This window comes from Galendromus occidentalis, unplaced genomic scaffold, assembly GCF_000255335.2.
Source record: "Galendromus occidentalis unplaced genomic scaffold, Mocc_1.1 scf7180000077487, whole genome shotgun sequence".
NCBI classification, from domain to species: domain Eukaryota; kingdom Metazoa; phylum Arthropoda; class Arachnida; order Mesostigmata; family Phytoseiidae; genus Galendromus; species Galendromus occidentalis.
The window spans coordinates 825,805-852,491 of NW_003805475.1; the positions used below are offsets into that span (position 1 = coordinate 825,805).

The following is a 26,687-nucleotide window of genomic DNA, read 5'->3' on the forward strand; positions in this document are numbered from 1 at the left end:
TCCGCTCGTGAAGAGTCGGTGCCGCTCAAGTCACAAAACTGTGCGCCACATGCCAATCGGTTAGTCGTTCGCGGTCACAATGACCGGAATGGAACATTTTTCGCAGCTGGGCGCCGCCATATTGAACCTCATAGCGCTCTGCAGCACCACCATCAGCACTGGCTCTGCCCTCCCCCTTTCCGGTTAAAGCATGAGCAAATGACCAGCAATGAAAAGGAGCAGCGACTGTTCTGAAATATGAGATCGATTCAGTCAGCGAGCTGCGCTCATTAAGCTACAGGGGTTGTTGTAGGTGACATGTGTCGGGGTGACCGAAGAGTCGAGTCCTGTACCCTACGCCAGTGGTTCTCAAACTTTTTCTTCCACGCAACCCCTACGGGTTCCGCAGGTAGACTTCGGGGTTCCGCGCAATCCGCCACCCAGTTTGAGAAACACTGCCCTACGCTATATCAGGGACAAGGGCCGATTCGGTTGTTCCAACGGAAAGATTGCCCGAATCTGCCATGAAGCTGCCGATTCAGCGCATAAAATCTCAGAGTAGCAAATGTTCATATGCTCTGTATGATTCATTATACAACTCTCTCGGGGCCGCGAGCCTTGTCTGCGACGGTGAATAATTTCAAAGTCCGGAAATTTCGACTCCCTGTTCGGAGTCTCGACGAAGGAAGCCGGATATCCTATATATATAATATTTGATTCGAACGATGCCGACGACTCCTTCAGGGCATCGATTCGATTAATTCTTTCCCCCGGATTTTTCGAACCTTCGAGGACCCTCCACGGACAGGATCGGGAATGCCCGTCCGATCGTGATCTAGCTCGCGCTAAGCGCTTCGGCCGACTTGCGTGGTGACACGCGGGCCAGAGGTGAGTGAGCCCGTGGTGAGTGTATCCCCTCATCTCCGGAATCTATCAGAGAACTCTTAAACGCTCTGATATAGGAAGTCTCGCGTAGGAGTCTCGCTCGCGACTTGCGAATGAGCATCGATAGCGGTATCGTTCTCCAGTATCATTCTGACTCCGATTCCAGCTATCCCTATGAAAATTGCAGGTAGGTACATCTGGAATACTAATATTCTCCAGTTCCTCGTTAATCTATACACGAGGAGAGGCGCGATAGAAGCTAAGGGACCAGTCCTATTTCACATGTTCATGCTGGAATCGAATCCGATTAGTTCTAAGAGTTCTCGAAGACGCTGCTGCGCGTAGGAAATGAGCATTCTCGAGGACATCAGCAAAGCAGTACTTCCGGTGAACGAATTGAATTTTTCGTACATGATTCGACGGTAGAGTCAAGACAAGAAAAAAAATTTCTCAGCTCCTATCTTCACTGGATGTTCCCGGAATAGCGACATTACGTCAGTCGCGAACGCATTTTTTGATGCTCATTCATTTCACCAGCAGAAATAAGCCATTATAAGAGCTCACTTATTCCCGACCCAGAGCTGAGGACTTTTTGGCCGATATCTTTTGATCTCTTGGTATCTTTGTCTTCTCCGGAGTGGCGTTGATGGCAGGACGATTCCTCTGGGGCGGCCTATCTTGATCTAGTAGAGGCGAGAGGTTATCGGATGGCCCGGCGAACCTTACAGATCCGACAAAAACTGGATGCAGACCTCCATCCGAAAGAGAGAGATTATTCAGATGTCAAAACTCGAAAATCGGCAGACTTTCACCTCCGAACATTAGAGGGTTTTCGCGAGCTTATAATGCACCGAACCAGTTGCATAATGACACCGATACATAATTTCGAGGCCGCACTCTGTAGCTTCATCAATCGACGCACCGGGTGAGTCGAGTTTATACAAAGTGTCGAGCAGGAGTGGGAATGAACTTTCCGCGACAACTCTCTGCCTCCGCAACGGCGTTAGCGGAATACTCTGACGGGGCGAACACTGCTATTCGGTACACTTCATGCGAAGATTTGACGATTCGGATCGAGTCCTCGCAGTGGGTCTCACTTGAGGTGATTCTATCTCGCATGTACCCAGTCAGACCCCAGTGAAAACATGCTGATCAACTTCTGACGTGTAGTGAACTGGAATAGTTTATCTCGACTCGAGCTTCTCATTTTTACATAAACAAGTGAGGTATGGCGCAGCGAGGCGCCAGACGAAGATCTATTGGTTTCTAGCCTGCGCTCGTGCTTGGAAATCAGCGATTCTGCTCTCAACGATAGGTCTGAAATGGCGGATCAAGCCCTGGACCGGCCACGCAGCTCCGTCTCCAAGAGCGCAAATAGAATGTCCCTCTATCTGCTTGGAAATCTCATAAATCATATCGATTTCTTCCACTCTGGCGTCACCTGTAAAAGGACATGATCGTGAGGACTCGACGATTCGGAGAAGTTGCCCTTCTCCTTGAGATGAGCTACACATGTATCATGATAGTGAACAGCACGAAGGCAATCAAAGATTCAGAATCTCGAACGTCTCCACATCAAGAGAACACAAACCTCTGACGAAGCGTTCCATGATCTTGTTCATCCATCCCACTCCCTCTCGACAGGGAGTGCACTGGCCGCATGACTCGTGCTTGTAGAACTCGATGAGACGGTGGATGGCTCTGATTATATCGGTCTGTTTATTCATCACGATGATTGCAGCTGTTCCAAGACCGGTCTGAGCCTCCACGAGGGCGTCAAAGTCCATGAGTACGGTATCGCAAACCGATTTCGGAATCACGGGCGTGGACGATCCGCCTGTGATAGGAGAATGTCTATTTGGTTCATCGTCGCTACTTATCATTTCCCAATGAGCTTTGAATTAATGAGCAGCGTCCTCTAGTATGGGCACCACCCATCTCAATGATGATGATGATGATGGAATCTAATTCTCAGGGGCGCCATTCGAATCGTAGAGCGGATCGCATACCGGGAATGACGCAGAGCAGGTTGTCCCATCCGCCGATCACTCCTCCCGAGTGGCGTTCGATGAGCTCCTTGAGCGGAATACTCATCTCCTCCTCGACAGTGCACGGACTGTTGACGTGGCCTGATATGTTGAAGAGCTTCGTGCCGCTATTGCGGGTTCGTCCGAAGGAAGCGAACCAGGCACCTCCTGAGGAAGGAAAACAGTTCAGAAAATAGGTACCGCTTCCATGCTCACAGAATAGCTTTCGGAACTCCAGCCGCCTGAATATTGGATAAGGAGATCTTCACGCACCTCTGCGGCATATGGTCGGAGCGACAGCGACCGTCTCAACGTTGGTAACAGTAGTCGGACATCCGAAAACACCGACGTCGGCGGGGAAGGGGGGCTTTAGCCGGGGTTTCCCTTGTTTGCCCTCGAGGGATTCGATAAGAGCAGTTTCCTCTCCGCAGATGTAAGCTCCTGCACCACGATGAACGTAGACGTCGAAGTCGTAGCCGCTGTTGCATGCGTTCTTCCCCAGGAAACCTGCTTGGTAGGCTTCCTTGACTGCGATTTGGAGATTCGACGCTTCATTGTAAAATTCTCCACGGATGTAGATGTACGCCGCTCGGGCGCCCATCGCCCTACCAGCGATGAGACACCCTTCGACGAGGGTATGCGGATCGTGACGCATGATCTCTCGATCCTTGCAAGTGCCAGGCTCTCCCTCGTCCGCATTGACGACCAAGTACCTAGAATCCCGCAGAGAGCATGAGCAGTCAGCTCCGCTGTTTCCATGTATCGTTTGTTCATCGAGTCTCTCCCCTTCACATTCATGCCACCGCCAACCTTGTGTACCATATACAGACATCGAAACTATATGCACATGTACTTGTTTTCCCTCCTAGGTCCTATGCTATGTATAAGAAGACCGAGCGACCCGGAATACTCACTTTGGGCGTCCGTCAGAAGGCTTATTCATGAAGCTCCACTTCAAGCCCGACGGGAAACCAGCACCTCCCCGGCCTCTCAATCCCGAAGTCTTCACTTCATTGATGATCCACTCCGATCCCTTCTCGACAATTTCCTTAGTCTTGTACCTGCGGGGTTAACCACGAGCATTGAATTGCTGGCTCTGAACGTAGTCCACACCTGTGGATGGAACGATTCGCGAGGGAGCACTGCAATATTCGAGATATTATGGAGATCCGTACCAGTCTCCTCGGGACATGGCACCCTTGAGACGCCAGTCGTGACGTCCATAGAGGTTTTGGAAGATACGGTCCTCATCCTTGAGAGGTCCTGAAGTCGGAATTCACATACTGACAACGCAGTCTTGTCTCTCCACGTCTCCACCATACAACACCTTGACATTATAGGTACTTGAAATTGATACATGTACTACAACTACGATGAGTACGAATGCTGTAGGTTCCAAAGAGGGAACTCGACCGTCAACAGGTCAGTGAAGAGTTCAGGCTACATCTTGCGCCAAATGACGAAAGTGCAGTAATGAGCGCAGTGGGTATGTTCGGGCTCGTTGCCGAGCCATGTCACGGTCAGGTCGAAACGGATCTCGCACTTTGCAGAGCTCGATTCGTCGACCTCATGAGCTCGCAGAGTCTCATAGGGATCCTGAGCAACCCCCTGTTTTCACTTCGCCGCTCCACTTTGACTGCCGCGATGCTCCGGCTCTAGTCCGGTACTATGCACTCACCGAATTTGGTTTTTGTCTGCGGCGGAGGTGTTCCTGGGGGAGTCGCGGCAGACGAGGAGAAGGTCCTCAGAGATACACGGAGGGCCCCGTTGCAGCGCGGGAGCATCATCTGTTCACTTGTTCCAAAAGTCGAGCACCCTTCTCTCGTCAGTTGAATGGAGGTTAAGGAGAGACAGCTCCGCAGCGGTGGCGACCAATACAAACAAGACCCGGACGACGGACCCGTGACCGCGAAAATTTGAAATATCGCGTCAGGCGGCGAAACTTGCAGCGTATTCGGAATCAATCAGCAGCGTGTGTTCAAATGGTCTTTGCGTATTTATTTCTTCCTGCAACTCCCTTCAAGAGCTGGGTTCGGTCTTGGCTCTTAGTTCTTCCCGGAGAGTTTCACCGAAGCTCGATGCCTTCGTCGTACGTTTAGCGCGCCTGTGACGCAAACAGCCCGGCCAAGTATCGATGTCCTTGTTTTGACGTATATTCATCAGAACATATACCTTCGGAACAGTTTTTGCAAAATTACTGGCGGGTCGTTCAGAATGGTGAAGGGTCCCACGAAGTCTAGTTCGACCCTCTCAAAGGGCTGTCGAGGTGGAGTCACCGAAGACTCCAGGACGTACCTAAACGGTAGGAAGCTCACACTCCATACGGACGATGGTACGCTTGAGAAGTAGGAAAGAATCGAAGGGCAGAACCGCCAGCCCGCCGGAGACTGAAGCTCTCGGAAATTATCCAAGACTAGGGGCTCCAGAGCTCCTTGTTGCCAGACTTTCCGCTTGAAAGCGAAAGCTCATAATGACAAGCGTCGGTCGTACAGCTTACCATGCAACCTCGTACGTTACGGTCATCGGAGTAGAAACTGCCGCAATGTGACGTGCGAACCAATCCGGTATCCACGGTCAGAGTTCCGGAGTCGAGCGCATAGGTCCGCACAACAATCATCTCACCGGAGTCTTCTGCTGGAGACAATCGAGATGTTCGCCACTGGTTCGAATGGAGTGCAGGTGAGGGACATATGAGTGCTCGCAATCCACAGACTTTGCTCGGCGAGCTCCCCTCCCGTGGGAGATTTCGAGCGGATCTGCCTTTACGCACCGACGAGGAATAGAATGAGCAGAGACTTCGGGTTCGGAGTTGCTCCGAAGGCCCCGAACTGCTTCATCCGGGCAGGGACTTTTCACCAGAGAGCCGTATAAGAATCGAGTGCTTCGTGGTCCCCATCTCATGACTCGTTTCTATGCACCAGATTTTTCGGATCTTTTGATCGCTTCTGAAGCGCCGCGGAAGCACATAGTCCCCTCGTATCCATTGGCTTTAACGGAGAGAGTGTCAGGGGCCATTATCCCGAACACGGAGAAGGCTCAAATGTGTGCAATGGTGAATTCCCTCGTCAAGCCTCCGTAGAATCGATTCCTATTGAATTCTTAGTCGTCCAGCCGATTCGAGGAGAGGAATGAGGAAACGATGGACTTCATCGCGCAGACAATTCATCTGCTACGGCAGGGTCTCCCTGAACTCCTCCGACTGGAATCAGCAATTCGTGATGTAATCCCAATGTTATTCCTGATTCCCGTCGTCCGGATAGGAAATTCGTTGCGGCGACCGAACACCCACCGAACGAGAGAGACCGCTCGTCAAAGGCCACTCCCTCTAGCATCGAGTCGCATATTACTCATCAGCAAGAAAGCTCGTTCCTTGTTTCTGAATGATTCAGCGGCACCGATCGCAATACTGAGATCTGATCCCAGGGCCAGGACGATTTCCAAGCGGTGCCACCTTCATCGAGGATCACGACGTAAAATATCGAGTGAAGCATACGAGTCAATGATTTTGAGATTGAAGCTTCAAAAGCGTACACTTGGAGCTCCCCGCGGGACGAACAGCACCAGCAACAGATTCCGGTGTCGGCCACGGCTGCTCGACGGGAGTGTTTGAATTTCCCAACGCCTGCACGGCTCTCGACTCGGACATGGTGTCGCTCTTTGCCTTCGCTTTACTCTGCTCACGTCGCAACACCGCGTTTCCTCGGCGACGGAGTTTGGGATTCCTAGTGGGTCGGGAAACAGGATGCTTCCAGAATGAACGACTCGGGTGTCGGAGATTACGTCGCGCGACTCGACTCTGCGTCAAGCCACGTACAAACCGGCATGAGACCATTATGAAGCTCCCGTTGAAGGCTCCGACGAGTCGCGTCCGAAATGCATGCTGTCTGTCTGTCTGTCTGTTTGTCTGTCGGGAATGACATGCTCCGAATCTCCTCAGAATAGTTACAAGTGAAGAGGAGCTGGATAAACAGATCTTCCAGAGCAGAGCTGCTTCCCAGCCGTCCGAGGAAAAAAATCTGGTGCTGAGTGATTTCGGATATAAAATTCCGCAGTCCCGAACGGTACGCCCCGAATTCTCGGGCGATATGTTTTCGTGGGAGGTCATCGGATGACTTGCGTCTCTCGGGGCTCTCGGTCGCTCGATAAGGCCCACGATCATCGGACGCTTACGATGGCATCGGCCTTCGTACAGATGCTGCAATCAAGCTCCTGAGTCATTGCCGGATCCCCATTGTGAGGGCTACCAGCCAGATAACCCGGCTTGTCATAGAGACGTTAATTATCCGACGTACTCATCCTTTTCCGTCCTACTCGATTGCACTCGAACGACGCCGCTAATGAATGATAATGGGATTGGATTGTTGATAGTGGTTCCTCCGGAGCTCATGTGTCATTCTCCACGACACGCTCACCTCGAGGCACCGCGCGTCATGAATAGGAGCACTACATTTACGCTTTGCAGGTTCCATATGCACATCATTACCGGGCCCCGCTCCGTGGATTGCGAATCTCAGCTCGGCAATATGCTCTCCGAGATTGACTACGAATGTATATTTCCACATTCCTTCGAGGGAATCTTCGGAATTCTTCTGCGCGGAACCCGGAGCCGGAGTTTGGGCTTCGTCAGACGAAGGACCGTCCCCAATTTGCTATTCGAGCGACTGCTCTCAGAATTTTTTCATGCTGTGTATCTACTGATGAGACGACCCGCAGACATAGGCCGCATATATGATGAGATCATGTTCTGAGAACATGACAGAAACAATTAAGTACAACCTGGATGACGTGAGCTCTGAACGATAATTCTGCTGAGATAAGTGTTCCGAGTGCTGAGAGAATCTCTCTCGCCAAGATAGTCCGATTCTCTCGCGAGCCGTCAGAAACATCCCTTCAGGGGCTCATGGCATACTTCCAGCAAAGCAATGAACTCTCCTTGAGAATCTCATTCGGTCAAAGGATCGAGTTCTCCGCTCGCTCCCAAGAAGATTCCCTGAAACGGGCGAAATGCGGAAATTGATTTATTTGAGTCGACGAATGTTGCCGGTGAGAGATCGTGAGTTGCGTGCCTGCGGGCTTTTCCACAGCCCTCTGGAAACTGCCCCGTTTCGTCTGGTCTATTTCCGGCGCTCCACAAGCTGGCCAGTCCGCGGGAACGTCAGGGGCCCGCCCGTCGGGTACAATGTCTTCGGGATGCCTCCTATGCCGGAACCCGAATCTGAATTCGCCTCATAGGCTCCAGATTCTCTCGATATGTATCCGTTTCTTCGTCTGTCTCGCGCATTCCTATCGCTCACTTGCTACGGAGCTCGACTATTGATGAGATGGAGCGCGTGTTCAGATTATGAAATTGCTCGATCATGGCGATTTGCATACCGACCCGTTCACGGAACGTGATGGGCTGTGAAACTGGTACAACAGCGGCGGCGGCATACTACTCCGGGCTGATCTCATGCATACGCTCGCGTCCAATCCGAGAATGAAATTTCGAGAGGAGTACTAATGTCGCGGGGAAAATCTTCCTCGATTTGTGCTCTCTCCCCGATACCAGACCCTCATCTCTGGTGGTATTTCGATCCCCGTCGCAGACTCCGACGCTGGAGGCTCACCCCGTCGAGACTCGGCCGGGATCCTACTTTGGATGAGTCTCCATGGCTCCCAAAGCAGTTACTCTAATGACGACACGATGGCGCTGCGGAATCCTATTCCAAGTTGCGGTATGCGTCCGCGCTTCCGATCGAGAGCTGACTTCCTGGCTGAGCTTCGCACCCATTCTCCATCGGAACGAAGGGATCTGACTCTGCAGATCAATATCCAGCTCGACGTTTCTTCCCTGACGTATCCGGATACGCTTGCATTCGACGCCGAAAAAATAGCTCGTGGTAATTTATTCTTGACCGCGAGAATAATGGTGTGTCTCTCCGACCGGAACTTCGAAACCTACCCGTGACCTTGGGCTTCCGAATGTGAATCTAGAATGCTGATGAACGATTCCATTCGAAGCTCTCTTGGAAGTAGAAAGGGAACAAGCGGACCTGCTCTCGCAAACAAGTCTTCTGTAAGGAGACCCGGAATCCATTTAGTGACTGAAATAGTTAGCAGACCTCTAGGAAGAAGGAAGAGGCGTAACTCGATATTGATGGATTTCGCAAGGGTCAAACATCATTAGACCCGCAAGACGCCGAGGAGAGGAGGGGCATGAGCTGCTAGACGCTCAGTACGAGGGAGCCGAGAGAGTTCGGGTCCCGCACAATAAGTATCAAGTCCTAGAGACCCCTGATTCATTGGATGGAAAAGTCCACGTCAGCTTTCTCAGCAAGTGAGTTCGAAGAATATTCATGAGTGAGTCTTCCCCAAAAAAGATTGAATATTCCGACCTCAGCGTCGCCCAATGGTATGGCCCAGACTTACCCTGAGAGTATCTGTGATCTGAGAGTTGGGAAAGAAAGCGTCAACCAATACCTCTTGCAGTGCCAGAACAAACTGGAAGATTTGTGAGAAGAATATCGTCCGGGTCGGTTCCCCTCCAAGCATAGATTTATCCATGACTCACGGATAGGTTCAAGAGCTGGCGAAATTCTCGCTCCCGAGGACTCGACGCGATACCTCGACCCACAGCCTCGATCAATGAGGTCCTGTGGAGGATCCTGGAGGATGGTGAACTGAGGTGAGAACTCGTCAAATCTCTAGAGATGAGGCGCCGACAGTCAGTTTCGGATCCTGTGTCTCTCTCGATGTTCCCTGAGATTTGCGGTTCCGCACCGGGGTTCTATGGAACGGTGCCATTTTCTATCGATAGCCAGCAGTACTAAGAAGAACCCGGTATGCTGATATAGTTGCATGCCTTACCCGGAGCCATCATCACAGCGGAAACTCCGAAAAATGAGTTAGTCGCGGTAGGAGTGCGACCGCTGATACTAACAATTAGGTAATAACAAGCTTGGCGGGGAATCAACAATTCGTCGTCTACAGGTTCATTGCTAATTATTGGAGAACATGAGGAGAGCTAGAGAGTGCCTTTCAGGAAACGTAATAAATATGCGTCGATGAACTCCCGGAAGTCTGGCCATGGCTGCGCTCGCAACACGACCGAGAACAGGAAATAAATGGGGCTGTTGAATTCCGGCCGGATCGTTCACTGTTCCAAAAAGTATTCAGGCCGGCTCGATGTCAGGAGGGTGCCTCTTTCGACACCGATACCTCTCCGATTTGGAGCACAACAGCCTCAACTCGAGAAAATCCCGATCGGGGAAGAGAACCCGAATCCGGAAATTAGCCATAATCGAATAGATTTGGAATCTAGGGAAGCAGGGCGTGTCTCGGTGTTTCCTATTTCACCTGGCTGTCACCCGGAGCTCTAGGGGAGTTTAATTCCCGTATTCCGAGGAATTGCAGCAGTCGCGACCTCACGCTGCTACTCATGTGTCAACCTGGTAGACTTCGGTGACGGCTCGCGTGTTGGAGGCTTTCAAACAGAATCTGCTGTCGCTGACCTAATTAGAACTTATGTTCATTGGCTCCTGTAGGGCTGACGTTGAAGAAGCTCGGGGAGAAACTATTGCGTGGCACGACGGCCGAGGCGGATATTGACCTCAACGAACTCGTTCTGACCCTCGTGCGGAGTGGAGGTCGCCCTCAGTCATATGAGGACTCCTCGAGGCGGAGCGAAATCAAAAGTATTTTTCTGAGCTGACGAGCGATGCTTTATTTCTCCGTCCAATTTCCAAAGTTTCGGGAAGACCGTGGTCGAATCGATCGCTGCTGCTCGGGATCTACTCTCGTATCTACACATACATCCTATATATTTCTTCATATAAGGCATATTGATGATACTTAGAAATTATATTGTATTCATTAAAATAATCATTATGCACCTGTATGTACATAAATATCATCATTACCGACAGGGCTCGATATCCAAAGTCTCCGAAGCCCTTCTGGGGAATTTATCTGTAGCCATCCGTGTGAAGAACCATCTGTCCTGAATATTATTTTAATGAATGTCTAGTTTGAACTCAATAAATGGGCTCCGCTCACATGTACTAATATTACCGCCATTTTCATCCCTAGCTCCGCAATCCGAAACCACGCTACTGCTGTACCTAAAGCCTTGCATTTCAGAACCCCATTCTAGAAACCCTCCGATTCGGCAGACGCAGAAGATGCGCTGTCCAAGAAACTCTCGATCTCCGAACCTCATTCCCGCCATTCGACCGGAGAGTTTCCGGGACCGCTGGGTACAAATTAAATAATCTCTGATCATCATGAAAATTATTTCCTCTTTTGGTCCTGATCCTTATTCCTGGTCGTCCTTGCCGTCCTTGTCTTCGTCGCTCTTGGAATCATCGATTCCTTTGCCGAAAGCGGGATTTTGATAGACAGAAGAAGATCCGATCGAGGAATGATGTTGACTGTTCTCCCCGGGGAAGTACGTAGTTCCTCCGCTGCCCGTTGAGCCTGAAGCTGATGATCCGCTGAACCTGTTGAAAGCCGAACCGGCTTGGCTCGCGCTGAAGCTCGGTGAAGAGCCGGAGTAAGCGGATGATCCTGTGAAGGATCCCGCTGAGCTTCCGTAAGGAGATCCTGCCCCAGACGAACCGAAAGAGGATCCGGTCCCAGATGATCCGAAAGAGGATCCAGTTCCAGATGAGCCGTAAGCGGATCCGCCACCAACAGACGGGCCGAAAGCCGTTGCGGTCGAAACCGAACTCAAGCCTCCGAGCCCGGAGCCGCTAGAGAAAGGCCCATAACTTCCCTTAGAGCCGCCTGTTCCAGAGGCTCCGACGAGAGCTGCAAAAGTGAATGGGATACTCGATTAGGCGAATCCTGAAATCTGTAGTGGGAAGCCCGAGAGAGCGCGCGGAGGGGCTCGAACACTTGTCGCCTCTCAGAGCCGACTCGGGTGTCGATTGACGAGCGGAGCGACCTTCGGAGCCCTCGCACGGCGACGCCTCATTTATTGGAGATTGTAAATCCGAACGGCGAAGTAAAAAGCTTTTATAACCACGCTGCTCGGAGATTGTATCGGTATCATTCCGCTGCCGAGTCTCATATAGGTCCCGATATCGAGATAAATTTGCGGAGAGGAGCACCGCGTAATTTTCATATTCTCGCCCCGGGGAAAACCCTCGCAGATCTTCGGAGCGTCTCGCGTCTGCCGAATTCAAGAGTTCCAAGTGGAAAGAGTTGGGACGCTTGATTGGACAGAGAATGAGAGAGCGGAGAATCCGCAGCGAGACAAGCTGTCAGCGGGAGTTGGGCTCCCTCTCGTGGCCCGGGAAACTTCCGTCTACCCTTTACCAGATCAAAATGACTATTGATGCCTCCAATCTCCCTCGTTGACATCACAGTCGTATCCGGGGCGGGGGCTTTCCTCTCCCCGTCCGGGCAGTCTGTGGGGAGCGTTTCTGCGAGGCTTCGTCTCGAGGTCGTGACTGAGTGCTTGGTGAATCGTCTCTGTGGACGGCTACACTGATGTCGTGTCGTACGATCTAAGTTAAGACCCAAACGTGTTCACGCACCGTCTGCCGACCCCACGACCGACCGCACACAATGGGAACACATTCACGGAGCGGGCTCGGTGAGCTCACGGGAAAACTCTTTTTTCGCCTTTTTCGCAACGTTTTTCGCGGGCTAGGTCTCCTGGCTGTGGGAGGAGAGACACGGCGGAGCGTAATCTGCATAGACGCTCCGCATTGAAGTGAGTGAGCTCACCTCGGCGAACTCATTGTCCCAAAGGGAAAAAGAAGGCTCCTCTATTATTATCATCATCTCCATTGTGCCCACAACGGGGGAAGGCGCCCGAAGGAACGCGTTTCGCGCTTAGGTGTCGGCGTCGGGGACGGTACACCGTCATTACAATCCGTTTCAGGCGGTGAATACTCTCCGCGTACGTCAACAGAGTTGGCAAGCGATTCGAACACGGCTGGAGAAAAACTCACTCGAGAAATCGTACTGGGCCTGACCGGAGCTGGGAAAGGCGCCAAACGAGCTAGGAACGACGCCCGACGAGCCGAATCCCGGGAACGATGCCGAAGATGGGTATCCGGATCCACCGAAGCTTCCTGATGGGGGCTGATGGAATGCGGGGGGATGTTTGTTGGTGCGCCTGAAAACGGCCGAACAAATTTATTCCTATGTTTTGCATGTGCACGCCCGCGCGCGTAACATGTGGGTGGATCATGACCCGGATCAGAGGTCCGGGTGAGTTGGTCCCTGCTGAGCTTGACTTTGGGGGATGGAAGTCGACCATGACAGGCGCTCGTAAAACCGCAAGACGACCGACGCATAATAGTCTGTCCGCCCTGCCTCTCGTCATCGGACAGATGGGCAGTCGAGAAATCTTCTCAGAGGGCAGAGGACACTCACCTGAAGAACAACGAGTTCATGAAGTTCCTGAATCGGGACGAGATAGTGGTTTTCTGGTTCGGCTTGAGAGGTCCACCGGCACTACCAGGCTGGAGGTAGTTGGCCAATTGGTTGTAGTCGCCATGGTAGGTGATACCGTAAACGGAATTCAACGCGTTGTAAGGGGGCTGGTAGGAACCGCTGCAACGGAACATTAAGAAGAGATTGTGAGGTTTCGACACGAATGGGTACAATCTCCCCGGATGGAAGCCCCGGGAGGAGTAACGCGAATCAGACGTCGCGATTAGAAACAAGAGGAAGGGGGCTGGCATATGGGTGAACTTTTCTTTCTCGTCTCCATACCGGATATCGTAGTCGATAATAATTTCTGCGCATTGCCTTCTCCGAAGAAAAGATTCCAGAGCGGAGCTATTCGCCGCGTTTGAGTTCCTCCCGTATCACAGTAAATATCGGGAGAAGAGTTGCGTTGCTAGGAGCTCGGTGGATTTTTTTGGTCATCCGTTTTTTTTCCGTCGGCCCCTCCGTTGCCGATCGCTCGGTTCGTCGCTTGGTGCAAGGGCTGACGGAATGGCCATACAGGCTTCCTCTCGTTCGTCTTTCGTTCATCGAACTCCCCCCAGCCGACCGCACGGACATTTGGTGAGCTCCGGGAACCCCCCGCTTGGCATCGATCCAAGCAGAGTCGACCACCTGACTGGCTGTATATCGCTACTGGAGAGGAATACGCCAGTAGTCGACCAGTTGAGATTCTTTGTGTACGAAGGGTCTACCGACCCCGAGAAGCCGACCGACTCAAATCAGAGCGCGCGGACACTCTCGAAGGAGAGTCGAATAAGTCATGATGTTTTTCAATCGGGAGAAGTGGGACCGAGGGAAATGTTCCTGACTTGCCCTGTTCGACGATTCGACGACGACGAGGGAGCCCGCCTGTTCGTAGCTCCTGACAGTTATTGCTCCGGCCTATTTTCCGACCGCCCCGGAAAGCATGAATAAAATAGAATCGATTTTGAACGCATATGTATGTTTAGCTTCCCGGCCATGGCTGGCCTAGACGCGAGCTTCGGTGGATTCGGTCGAACAGAAGAGACGTCAAATGCGCATCAGCGCTCGGGAATTTCTTGATACGACTCTCGAGATCAGTCGCGGCGAAGACGCCGAAATACGTCTTACCACGGAGTTACGCCTATTGAGGATGGGGACCCTCCCTCAGGACTCGAACCCGGGATCTTCTCGACCGTGAATCGAGAGTGTTTTTGAGTTTGGAAAATATTGATGCGGCGACAATGCCGATGTCGACTCAGCTCAGGGCTCAGGGTGAGAATCCCGCCGATTACAACTTCTGTCTCGCTCGGGAAATTCGGAAGGGAAACTTCCATGGGCGTCGACTCAGAACTCTACGGTAATGGAAATCGGATAAGGGAGCAGGGAGGGGTCTCGCGATGCGAATATACGGTGACGTGTCGAGGCAGGATGAGAAACCAAAAGTCTCGAATTTCACGCCCGGATCCCATCCATTCCCCATGGGGGAGTTTCCTCTGCGGATTCGGCGACTTCACAGAGCTCATACCGCGCAAATCTCAGCCCTTGCGTGAAGGAAGTGAGTCGCAGTCGCTCCTCCTGCGACGCCCACGGCTTGCGGCGTGATGGATTAAGTGACTAGAATGAACGGGGCTCGCTTACTTTTGACGAAATAATACTTGATAGAAGTTCCTTACCTGCTCGCGCCCGACTGGAATCCCTGAGCGGCTGCAGATCCCCCACCTGTCGAGAAACCGAGTGAACTGAGCGAGGATCCCACGGCCTGCCGGAATGCGGCTTCATCCTCCTGGAGGTTCGGGACTTCGGAAGTCGCTGCCGGCGTGGACGCAGAAGACTTGAGAGTTGATTCGGCATTCGCTCCGAGCGTCGCCACGCAGACCGCCACGAAACAGGAGAAAGCCCGCTGGAAATATCAGAACTTACGGTCACTCATCATCGAGAGACGTTCATATGACAGACTGCTTTTCCTAATGGATTCAATGGCCGAGTCGTGTGCCGGTGTTCAAGCCTAACTCATCGCTCAGCAGCGACCGCCGCAGGAAGAGCGGCTGACGTCTCGGGGATTTGAGCTGTATGGAGCGACCGGGAATGGTGTATGTACCGCCACCGCCGCCACCATCACAACACCAAGACCTAGGCAGGCAGAGACGGACAACTTCGGAGCCGAATGGGAAAGAAGACGAAAGAGCGGTCCGTCACACCGCGGATTCGATACCCGATAATATTCTCACTTTCTCGATGTAACTTCGGCGAATGAATAGACGTGAGCGATAGTCAACTATTCCCTTGTAATATATTTCCCGACGTCGGTCGACGACGCTGACGTCATGATGGTAGCGGCGGAAAGACACGCGGATCAAGGAGATATTTCCCGGCTGAGATTCCAACAGAACTCCGGAGGATTTCCCGCCAGTTCGACTCGATGCGCGCCCGGCAACCAAACAACGAAAGCTACGGCAACAGGAGCATTCGTCTGGCGAACGCGCTGGCCATCGATCGATGACGCAAGCGCTGCGCAAAACGTCCCGAGTTCCCTCGAGGCTTCTATCAGAGCCGAGCGTGGAGCCCGCTCCGTGCTGCTTCAATTGCGTTTCCCTCGACGCAAACTCATTGCCTTAAGCAAGCGACGAGCGAACGCGCGAGGCAGCGAACGCAAGCCAACGGGACCGCCGTCGTCCGGACGGCCAGCCATAATCTCATTCAGAAACGATCCCAACAGCAATCGCATGCATTTTATTGGCTTGTCCCGCTCGTCGTCACCGAGAAAACGCTGCCGTCTCCGAATGCATTCGATTTCGAGGGCATATCGCTGTCGGCAGCCGATGAAGCCACGGCTCGAGGCTCACATACATAAATCTCAACGATAAACAAAAGCAAAGATGACCACAACTGTGTCAGCGAACACCATGGCAACAACATGTTGTTGTAATTGAGGTCGGGCAATATCTCAAGTGGATTTCCCATCGGCATGAGGCTCAAGCGACTCTCGGAAGGAGAACGTCGCCAGCAATTCCCCCGTCTCAGGAGGAAAGTCCGCACAATATTATTCCGCTCGGTAGCGGTGTTCGGTCGCTCGGCGCGGCCGCCGTCACGCTGCCGGTGGAGCCCGGCAGTCGGGAGTTAGCCAACTGCGTAGAGACAGAAAGGTCGGTTGATATAAAAGATTAATTTTCCTGCCGCACTCAGAGATGAACAGAACAAAAGCAGTGGAACAAGATCCGAAGACGCCACAAAAGGATTCGCAATGGAGAACAGCCTGAATCGCCGACGTCCAGGTCCGAGGAGGCTTAGCCCAGTTAAGGAAGCCCCGTGGAGATAGAGAGTGCACAGGTTCGCCGGTCTTGCTGTTGCATCGTCACCGGAGAAGACTGGGCGGAATCAAGACGGAAAACGAGATTTTTCTCCCGGTCAGCCGGATTAGCCTGAGGACCGCAGCAGCAGCCCATTCGCTCGAAGCTTTCGCTCGAATCTTGAGGATCAGCAGCGTCTCCCCCCCACCTTTGAAACGCGTTCGGCGACGAGGCAGAAAACACAAAGAAGAGGGAAGGTTCCACCCGACCCGTTTTTCTTTCGCCTTTTCGACTCGTTTCCTCATGCATGCTCTTCGGAGTTCACTTCTGCTCTGGATCCCCCCGCTCACTGATCAGTCAGATATCATTCTCCCTTCGACGATTCTTCGGACGGCAGGAGACTAGCGATATCAGAGCTCTTTGACGGATTCCGAGCAGGCACCGAGCGCCGCCGTCGACGACCCTGAGAGAGCACGATATAAAAAATTCATTCTCCCCGCTCACAGAGAGAGGAAATAATTCTACCCGGCGAGAAGCTGGAACAGGAGGGCGTAATTGGAACATGATTGACAATCCTCTCATACGCATTGACGGATCACCTGAACGTCCGTCGGTCCGCGCGTGGATCCTCCGCGGCTTTCCGCCCTCCTCCGTAGTTTTCGTCACGAAGGATCAGCCACAATTATCGCCGCTGTCCTGTCAGGCCCCTCGGCAAACGGAACCCACAACTCTTGCCTGAGCAGGACGACCGAAGCCGGGTCCAACCGCATTTCGAGAGAGAGGGAGAGACGCCGACGAAGAAACGTACGGACGAACGAACGCAAGCCGCAAGTAACCAACAAGCGACTAGCCACGGCAAAGTTTGTCACTTTGTCAGCTGCCAAGCCACGCGCGGTCCCCGCCTTTCGGTTGGAGAAAAGCGGAGCGGAAGCCAAGTTGCAGGACATCAGGAAAATAAATTCCTCGGTGGCGAATTTCCTGAGAAGAATACGGAGCGCAGGAGTCGCCATCAGGAAAAGCGTCCACGTGGCTACAGGTTGGCGTCTCCGAAATGAGAGCCCGCTCATCTGCTCGCAAGTTAGCTCAGCTTAGGCCCAGACTCATGGAGCAGGCTCGAGGCTTTTATTTCACGGTCAGGCACTATATTTTGGGCTTGTCTCTCTCGCGCGCTCTCTCTCTTCCTCTCTCCGCTCCGGGGCTATAAGACGTAGAAACTCTCGGCTTTCGAGCGAAGTCAGAGTTCTCCTAGCCTCGGACTCTTTACGCAGAGATGGGAAGGGTGATCCTCTGGATCAGGTCGACGTCTCTCTTAGCACAGGAAAAGCGATTTCGATTGGGGGAGACGTGACCGCGATTCTCGACGAACACCTCCCAGGACCAATGTTGTCGTGCCAAAGGGGTCGCTGTATGTAACTCATTACGCAAATGTGGTTCAAAAGTTCCAACGCGCGACTATCGACGGAGCTATAGAAAACAAATTGCTCTCGAGAAGAACAGCGCCGTCAGCAGCGGCGGCGAGACTCACTTCCCTCACGCAGAACGAGCTGATGCTCCAGAGATAACGAGGGAACGACGCGCAAGTGTAATGATGACGACGGGGACGAGCATGACAACAGAAACGAAAGGAGATGCGACGTCAAAAAGGAGTTGGTCGAAACGTTCCCGCGGTACTCGAGCGGAGACGTGGGGAACGAGCGAGGGAACGGAGCCTGCTTTTCCTCCGCGACGATTTTGTGTGTACCGCTTTCCTTTGCGTTTCCTTCGGTCGTCTCGTCGCGACTCGTCCAGTGACATATAGCGAGAAGCATTCCTTCCTTCACTCAAGCCTCTTTTTCCCGACACGTTTCCTTCCGTTGCAGATACAGCATTCAAACCGAGTGCTCGTCTTTTGTCCTCTCCGCCTCGGGGAACTCGCATCTAGTGTCGCAAAGCGCCGACGCGAGCTTTCTCTTAACAAGCCGACATTCAGTCGGAGGCCCGTCTGGAAAGTCAATGGCGGATACACTACTCTCCTCGCGGATAAGAACGCAACTGGAAGTTGCGCGTTATTCCTTTGTACGCGCGTGCAGCGACAGCATTCAGCTGCAATCAAGAAACTGTTCTTCCCGGGAAAATCCCCGAGGTTTTTCCAGAGACTGCGAAATTCCTCGCAGACCAGAGGTTTCCCCTCCATTTGACATCGTGGGCGTCGGGCGCTTCGGAGTTCGCGTATTCTCGGACGAGAGATTCAGGTGACGCTAAGATTCGTGCGGCGTCGTCCGGTCCCCGCGCGACCTCCACCTCACATGCCTGTACCCGGAGACCCATACGGTCGAAGAGTTCGTCGGTAAACGAAAACGGTCGGTAATTACGCAACTCTTTCGAACGTCGGCCAACTATCCGACTGACGGACGGACGGACGGACGGACGAAGCGACCTAGTCGCTCAGTCGGTGAAAGGCTCGCTCGCCTGCCCGCTTTTCGGGAGCCACCATGCCAACATCTGCGTCGAAAGTGGAGCGTCCCGAACGTGGACGGCGAGGGTAGGGGACGAGTTGTTTTATCAGGCAGAGGCATCGCTTCTGCTCGCGTCTGGGCCCCCGATAAGCAAACAGTGAGCCCTTGCTTAAGCGAGCAGCTAGGCTGGCCGGCCGGTCGGTGGGTCGGACGGCAGGGAGCCTGTAACCGCCTTCCGGTGGTGAGTTGGACCTCAGTCGGTCGCTCCCTACATGGGGCTGCTCCGGCTCGTGTACCTGTGTAGCTCGTAATCACCCCCAACGCCCCCAGGCGCAAGCGAAAACTACCGTCGGCGTCGATCCGGGAACAAGGCGATCCAAGACCAGGAGCGGGAGACGGCAACGTTCACCACGGCGGACCATCGAGCGACGCTCGAATTCGCTTCTATTGCTTCTCAGATCGCCTTGCTAAATGGGGTGTGTTGGTCGTGTCGGAATCAGATGGGCTGCGGTCATCTCAGGGGAGTCGTCACATGAGCCGATCCATTCGATGGGTTCAAAGTGAGCCGGTAAATTCAATGCTCCTAGGGAGCGGAGGTGTAGAATTATTCTGCCACGTAACGTAGGCGAGAAGACGAAAATAAAGGAAATAAAGGATGACGGGGAGAGACGCCATCCCGCGAGAGAGAACATTACCCCGAGCGAATCGAGAAGAGAGCCCACAGAACCAGGAGACCGGGTTGAGATGGAGCTATTATGGTTCCGGGAAGCATCGCTCGGGGCCCGACCGATAATCGATCCACCGTTGCGCTTGTAGCCGCCAGAGTGACTCACTCACTCACTCAGTGGGGTAGATGACTGGTTAGCGAGTTAGCTGCCTTATAACGACGTCACAATTTGGCTAATTACGTCTCTTACAGCCGGCCGATAAGCCGGCACGGTTTTTACGTTGCTTAGGACGAACAATGAAAACCACCGGTCGCTGATTACGCCGTTGTGCGCAGTGGCAACAGCATTCTCTCAGAGCCTGTTTTTTAGGCGGGTTTGGGCAACAGTATCAGCCTGACGGTACGGAGGCGGGTAGGAAATTTTGATGAGAGCTTGGAGAAGTTTCTCCTTTCGGAAACGGATCCGGTGACGCTCCCGCTATGTTTTCCGGGGAAAAGCCAACTTTGGGCGGTCGCAGATCGCGGAGCAAAAACGCTCCAGGATGGAGCCCGTGACCTCGTCGGCTGAAGTGTAAGCGACCGACCCGCTAGGCAGACGGCTTAATTCCAAACAACTTTTAAGCTCACTCCCTCGACCCACCGCGCGCTGAGGGTGCTTTTCCGAAGCGGGGAGACGCAATGAAAGGACTTCTCGATACTGGATACCGCCCGCCCGCTTTAGACGCTCCCTCGTCGTCCTCGAGAGCTCCGCAACCGCTTAAAATGTTGAACAAGGCTTTCGTCAAGTTCGACGTCGCGGAAGAGCGGGACCGAGAGCCGCTCCGATCGGGTGGAAAAACTTCGCGAGGTTCGGAGGGAGGAAGGAGGTGGAGACAAAAGGAAAGGATGGAGACCGCGAAATTTCTACTAGCCTTGGGGATGGCCGTGAGCGAGAAGCCAATCGAAAAAAGTAACTGAGACAATACAGGGGGGAAAATCGTAGTCTTGCAAATCTTCTTCTCGGCGGAAATAACGCTTGGACGATGGGAGCCTCCTCGATTCTCCTCTCGTTTGGGTACTCCTGGTGCTTCTCAAAGCTCCGGGAAGCCAGGTGAAGCGAATCCAGGAATATATCCATGGGATTTCGAATGGAAGCAGTCCGGAAATCAGCTCGGAACGGAATCGCCTCTTACAGGAGAATCCTGAGCTTCAGCGGAACCTAAGATATATATTCCCTTACCGCCCAATACAGGAGATCGGATTCTATCAGGCGAGGAACAAAAACAGTAAGAGAAGCCTCGCTTATCTCGAACGCCGCTGACCACTGATTAAAGGCCAGTTTTCACTCGGCGCTCCCCGCGTGTCGAGAGGAAAAAAACGAGTGAATACTTTTCGCCAAGATAGTCAGTAGAACCCGCCGGCCGAGTTTCGAACACCGCGTTCCGAATCGATCGAGGAGGTCTGCTCGTAGAAAATCATCCTGCACAGCAGATAGTGATAAATAAGCGCTTTACGGGGGTAGAGCTCTCCGAAGGGAGCTCGATGAAGATCTGAACGCGAAAACGACCGGAAACTTTCCTTCATTTTGGAAAAATCACAATCAAAATCTCTGAGCGATATTAGTTCTGCTCAGCTGTGTGCATCCGAGCCTGTGCTGTGGGCACGATCCAAACTCGTTAAATAAGGTCTCTGACCGCAAGGACTTCAGAGTAAGTGAAGCATGAGGAGCGGAGGGAAAAATCGTTCCCTTAACGAACGGAGAAGTTCCGGAGACCCTGCTCGAAGTCCTGGAATTCTGCAGGCGACGGGTTTGAGCTTGAGCTCGTCAGCTCGGCGGACCTCGGCTCGCGCTGCCGCTTTCTGTTCGTTTCCATGTTTGTTAGTGCGTGATCGCGGCTTATTCCGGCGGAGATCGGGTGGCGTCGAACGAATCCGCACTGCGCGTGTTCCGGCTGCTGATGTTGATGTGATGGCGACATATCTGTCTCGTTGAGATGCGTATACGTCCCGTATTCGCGCTGAAGTGGGTTAGCTCACAGCATGCTCGGCTTTAGTCGCGACATCGGGCCTCGCGTCAACAATGGATCCGTCGCAAAACAAAACCAGAAACCATCACAGGCAGGCGAGCACGCAGGCTAGCTGGCTGGCTGGCTGGCAGGCAGTCGTATGAGACCACGGGAAAATTTCCCCAATTCGCTCGCCGCCAGATCGCTCACTCTATTTATCTGCCCTTCCATTTGCGCGACCGGCTATGGGTTGTGTGACGGAGACGCCGCCGCCATCAACAACAACAACAAGCGCGATGTAGCAAGAGCCCCGCCGTAGACACGACGTGCTTTCCAAAGACGCCCAGAAATATTTGAGATTCTGAAACCACAGTCGCGTCCCGTATTTTGACGAGGGAACACATCACAACGTCGGCTACAGAATTTGACCGCATTCTCGGTGGATCCACAAGAGACGTCATCCGTGGCGGCAGCGCCAGTTGCAGATTCCGTTGATCTTGTCGCCGCTCTTTTCGGCAATTCAGGAGCGGCGTAGGTAACGTCAGGAGTCAAAAAGCGATCAAGAAATTGTACCTACTTCGAGCCTCACCCTCCCGTAGATATTTTATCGTTTTATCGCTTACTCTCAGACAAGTTCGCTACACCGAATATCCATCCTGATGAATCGTTTTCAGCGGGGCCAATGAGTTCGCTGCTCGAGGTTATGCTGTATCAATCTTTGATTCGCACAGACTTGGGTTCTTCCCTCGAGCCGAGTCTCTGACCAACGCTCTTCCGCAGGTCTCTCATGAAACAGCCCTCCAAGAGGAAAACTCTCATTACTACCCATTGCTCCTAAGCAACAATCGCAGTCTCTCGGATTCGACCTTGAGTAGTTAGGTCCTTCCCGGAGATCTCGGAAATTCTCGATCGATCGACTCTTCTTCGAGAGCGGTGGTGTCGATGACAGCGACCCCGAAGGAGTGTCTGAACACCATAAGAGATCTGGCGGATAAAAGTGCACAGGCTCCCGAGTCACGCAATCTAGTGGATACCACCAAAGTAGATCAAAGTTTGAGTGTAACTCATCGCAGCAACGAACGTAATCTTCGTTCCGAAGCTGGAGTCGAAACTTTCCGGGATCGGCTATTCCCTTGCCGTGGCCAGACAGGCATCGCCCGGACCAAGGACAGTGGATGGAAATCACTTGAATGATCGGGCATGCATTCGGACCGAGCGATAAGGGAATGTACAGGGCGGTCGTCGGAGGACTTCCGATCGGAGGGTCGCTTAGCCCAATTATTACCGGAATAATCCCTCCTGCAGGCTCGACGAGCGCTTCCCGCCGACTCACTATTGGGGGCTTATCTCTCTCTCTCTCAATTCGTCCAGTCGGCGAACGAGTCATAAGTTCTTCTAGCCCGAGAGTCCCTTAGCCATGGGTTCATCGGTTCATCAGACTTCGCTGCCTGAACGATCGACTGGCGGGCAAGCGGGCGGGCTTGCTCGCTGACTAGGTGCTCATCCGTTCGAAAAGCGGAAGCATCTTCCAGCATTTTTCGACTCATGGGAATTTCTGTCGAAAAGCGGGTAGTAGAGCGATGAAGCGTCCGAGTTGTCGGCACTCGCCTCTTTTTTCTCCCACGATACGTGGATGAGATTTCCGCATCGGAATCCCCTCGGTGTTTCACTGCTCAGAATCACGTCTCATCTAAAGCTTTCTGACGATTCACGGATGGTAGTTTAGCAGCAAACGCGAACACCGCGCTCAACTTCGATGAATCAAAGCTCTTAGAATCGAAATGAAACTGAGACGCCACATCGTTTCTCCAAGTCCGCCCAAATTGTCGGAGACATGGGTTCATTGGCACGCAATCAGCCGCGGGGGACAGTCTTCATGATAGGCGTAAACTTCAATGAAACAGGACAGACTATGGTGACGAAGGGGCGAAGTAACTTATTCGGCCTCGTTGATCATGAAAGAGATGCATAAGACTCACTGAGATCGGGCCCTAATGAAACGAACGTACAGAGGTATCCGTTTCGCGAGTGACCGATGCCGATGTGAGAATCAGTCAACCAGGTGACGCAAGACCGGTGTTCGAATCAAATTCTCCGAACCAGTGGAGATATTACCCGGGAGAACCGCTCTCCCGCGAGCGGACTGTCGGTCTTAATCGTAAATTTCAATTAAAATGCAAACGAATGATTCGCGCAAGGTACGGTCCGTGGAAGTTTAGCATCCGCGGACCCATTGAACGGGCTCTGGAAGGAGGCTTTAAAAGAGCCTCAGCGAAGATAAGTTCGCGCCGACTTTACGCTGTCAGAGAAAAAAATCGCACGACTGCTAACATAGCCGGGGGCTTTGGAATAGACAGATGGGTAAAAGAGAAGCTGATGATGATAGTAATGGTCATGACGATTCAAATCACTCGAGATGGTGCCGCTCTGTTTATCTCGGTTTACTGTGTCGGTTCTGTTTCGGTTGGAATCGCTTTTCCGTACTATGACGAAAAAATTCCAGGGGATCAAAAATTTCAATCCGAAGCCCGCCTGAGGCGGAAGATCGTTCTGTCCCAGTGGCCGTTTCGAGAATAAGGGAACAAAAACCCGCTCACAGCTCGGTACCTACTACTACTACTACGGAAGGGTGTATGATAGATTAGAGAAAAATTAGTACCGAAAAAGTTCAACGGAGCTCCTCAGCCCCCGGATTGAGTCTGGATTCCAATGGTTCTGAATCTAAATATCATGCCTGCCGCGACAAATGAAGCTAGTTGATTTTCTGGGTTCGGGTGAGCACCGTCTGAACCCGAGTTTTCGGAACTCCAATCCGGGGAAAAAATCTATAGCCGATATCGGTCTGCCGAGTCTTTGCTCTGAATCTCCCTTCAATCGTCCCGGGGCTCTGACCGAGAGACTCAGCCCTCAGAGACTCCGGTAGACTCGCGTTCAATGCAACAATGACGGAACCCGCCAGGAAACCGAGAAGAGGACGACAAAGAAACCCCCAGGAAGTGATTGCTTACTTTTTACGCATACAATGTACAATGAGGAGAGAAGATGAGTGAATTCATTCTGAGCCGCATTAAGAGCGACGGCCGAGAACTCCAGAGAGTCCGAACGTGGGGGAAAACTACGATTCGGAGAGCACTCGTGCGGGAAGAGGTCCACCTATGTGCGTGGGGGCTTTTGAGTACAGAGGCGAGAGCGCCAGCGCTGCCGAAACGAATTGCGAACGGGACGTTTCATTGTGCCGGACGAGCTTGATTCGATTCCGTTTGGCCGGCCGACCTCGTGCCGCTCATAACGGAATGCGAGTCCGAATCGAAGCCGAGCCGAGCGTGAGATATATTCAACTAAGAGCACGGACATGCCTTGATTGGAAGTTCTCCGATGACTTTCGAGGGAAAATAGATTCACTGACCATTTTGGCAGGTTTCAGATGCTTTAGAGAGCACGTGGTTTGCGCTTAGCAAACGGGTCTGCGAGCTGCGGTGTTGCTAACGGCGGCGGCAAAGACGGCGGACTGAAGAACGACCAAACGGCTGAGTTTCGTTCGGAATGGCCAGAACCAGCAAGCCATGGACTTCATCTGGGTTCCTGCAGCCGGTGCTAGTGGGTCATCTGGTGAGGAGATGCCTCTCCCTGCTGCCGCTGTCAGAGAAGATGTCAGAGAAAATGCCAGAGAAAAGATGCCGTGTTACCGTATGCTGCCGGTATTTGCTGAACTTCGTTGAAAACACAGAACATTCTTTTGATTCGATAATATCGATACGACCTACGACCGCAGCCACGGCTTTCCAGCGGCAGCATCGCCGACCACTTCTACGATTCCGGATTAATCAGCGTTCTCATCTTTTACTTTTGGCGAAAACAAACGTTCGGAATCGACAAGGGTCATAACGGAATGTCAGGGCACTGAAAGCTCACTGAATTCTACCGTTTCTCCGTCGTATGGGGAATATGACGAGATATCTCCTTTTTCTATTGGGGGGAGCTTCTCTGATGGACGAGTACTACTTCATGTATTTTCCACGAATTTTCCGGTCGTCCGAGCTCCGCAGCTGATCATGACTCTCCTTGATTATTATTTTCATCGAAACGATGTTTCGAAGAGAGGTCATTATTCTGAACATTGGAGAAGTCGAATTATGCAATCATGATCGGAAGCCGCGGAGCATCAGAGAAATTCGGACAGCGCCTCAACCGGATAACTGCTTCTCGATGCAACCTTCCTCATTCCAGGAGACGAATCAAAGTCATGGAATACGGAGAAGTGCCCTCGCGGACCAGGATTTCGGATGAATCACGTTACTCTTTGCCTCAATAACATTTTTTCGGGATAATCACCGACCTGGGGTGCATTTTGGATAGCGCGAGCGCTCATGACTCTTGAGCGAAGTTTCCAACCTGCGACGATCATTCAGATCTCAGCGAGAGTCGAGGAGAGATTATTCTTGTCGGAGCGTGTCGATATCCATTGGAGAAATGATTGGAAACTCTGCTAGAGAGAACGTCCCACCTGATGAGTTCTGGCTCCAGGAGCAGCCTATCAGGATGGAATTTTTATCAGCAGCCACAGTCCTCACGACTTACGTCCGAGTTTGCGAAACAGACATTCGTTGCCGGGCCAGCCGCCGATTTGGCAGAGACCGGCTGCCAATCTTCGTGTTTCTGCTTCACTTGGGCAGCTCCTGTTATTTTAGATTTGGACAAAGTGACAGGACCCCCGGTGTACGTCGTGTCGGGCTGTCCAGCTCACCGGACGGACGTGGAGCTGCCTGCAAGCCGGGTTCGTGTATTGCCTCGGGTCTAATTTTCTGGCGTGAATGGGAGCCAGGGAGCGCGGAAGGACAGGAGAACCTTCCTCGGACCATTGTTACGTAACGTCAGCGCGGCTTCTCCGGGTGACGGTTCCGTGAACTCTTGTACAAAAACATATGCAGCAACTCTTACAAGCGCGCAAGAAGTTTCCTTCGCCCGAGGAAACTGCCCAGAGAGAATATGCAAAGTGGGAATCTCTCGAAGTTCGC

At 52.6% G+C, this 26,687-nt stretch overlaps 2 protein-coding genes across 2 annotated transcripts; both read right to left on the bottom strand.

The window, feature by feature from the left end:
- Positions 1 to 2,021: 2,021 nt before the first annotated feature.
- Positions 2,022 to 4,733, bottom strand: LOC100900643 (NADH dehydrogenase [ubiquinone] flavoprotein 1, mitochondrial). The gene is made up of 7 exons (XM_003745985.1): positions 4,570 to 4,733; positions 4,067 to 4,154; positions 3,806 to 3,952; positions 3,165 to 3,604; positions 2,874 to 3,059; positions 2,456 to 2,701; positions 2,022 to 2,305 (listed from the first exon to the last, which is right to left on the bottom strand). The coding sequence occupies exons 1-7, from the start codon at positions 4,676 to 4,678 to the stop codon at positions 2,121 to 2,123; spliced, it is 1,401 nt and encodes a 466-aa protein (XP_003746033.1). The 5' UTR covers positions 4,679 to 4,733; the 3' UTR covers positions 2,022 to 2,120.
- A 5,845-nt stretch (positions 4,734 to 10,578) lies between these two features.
- LOC100907860 (P17/29C-like protein DDB_G0287399) lies at positions 10,579 to 25,251 on the bottom strand. The gene is made up of 5 exons (XM_018640538.2): positions 25,079 to 25,251; positions 14,972 to 15,198; positions 13,257 to 13,436; positions 12,830 to 12,996; positions 10,579 to 11,678 (listed from the first exon to the last, which is right to left on the bottom strand). The coding sequence occupies exons 1-5, from the start codon at positions 25,079 to 25,081 to the stop codon at positions 11,185 to 11,187; spliced, it is 1,071 nt and encodes a 356-aa protein (XP_018496054.1). The 5' UTR covers positions 25,082 to 25,251; the 3' UTR covers positions 10,579 to 11,184.
- Between the last annotated feature and the right edge of the window lie 1,436 nt (positions 25,252 to 26,687).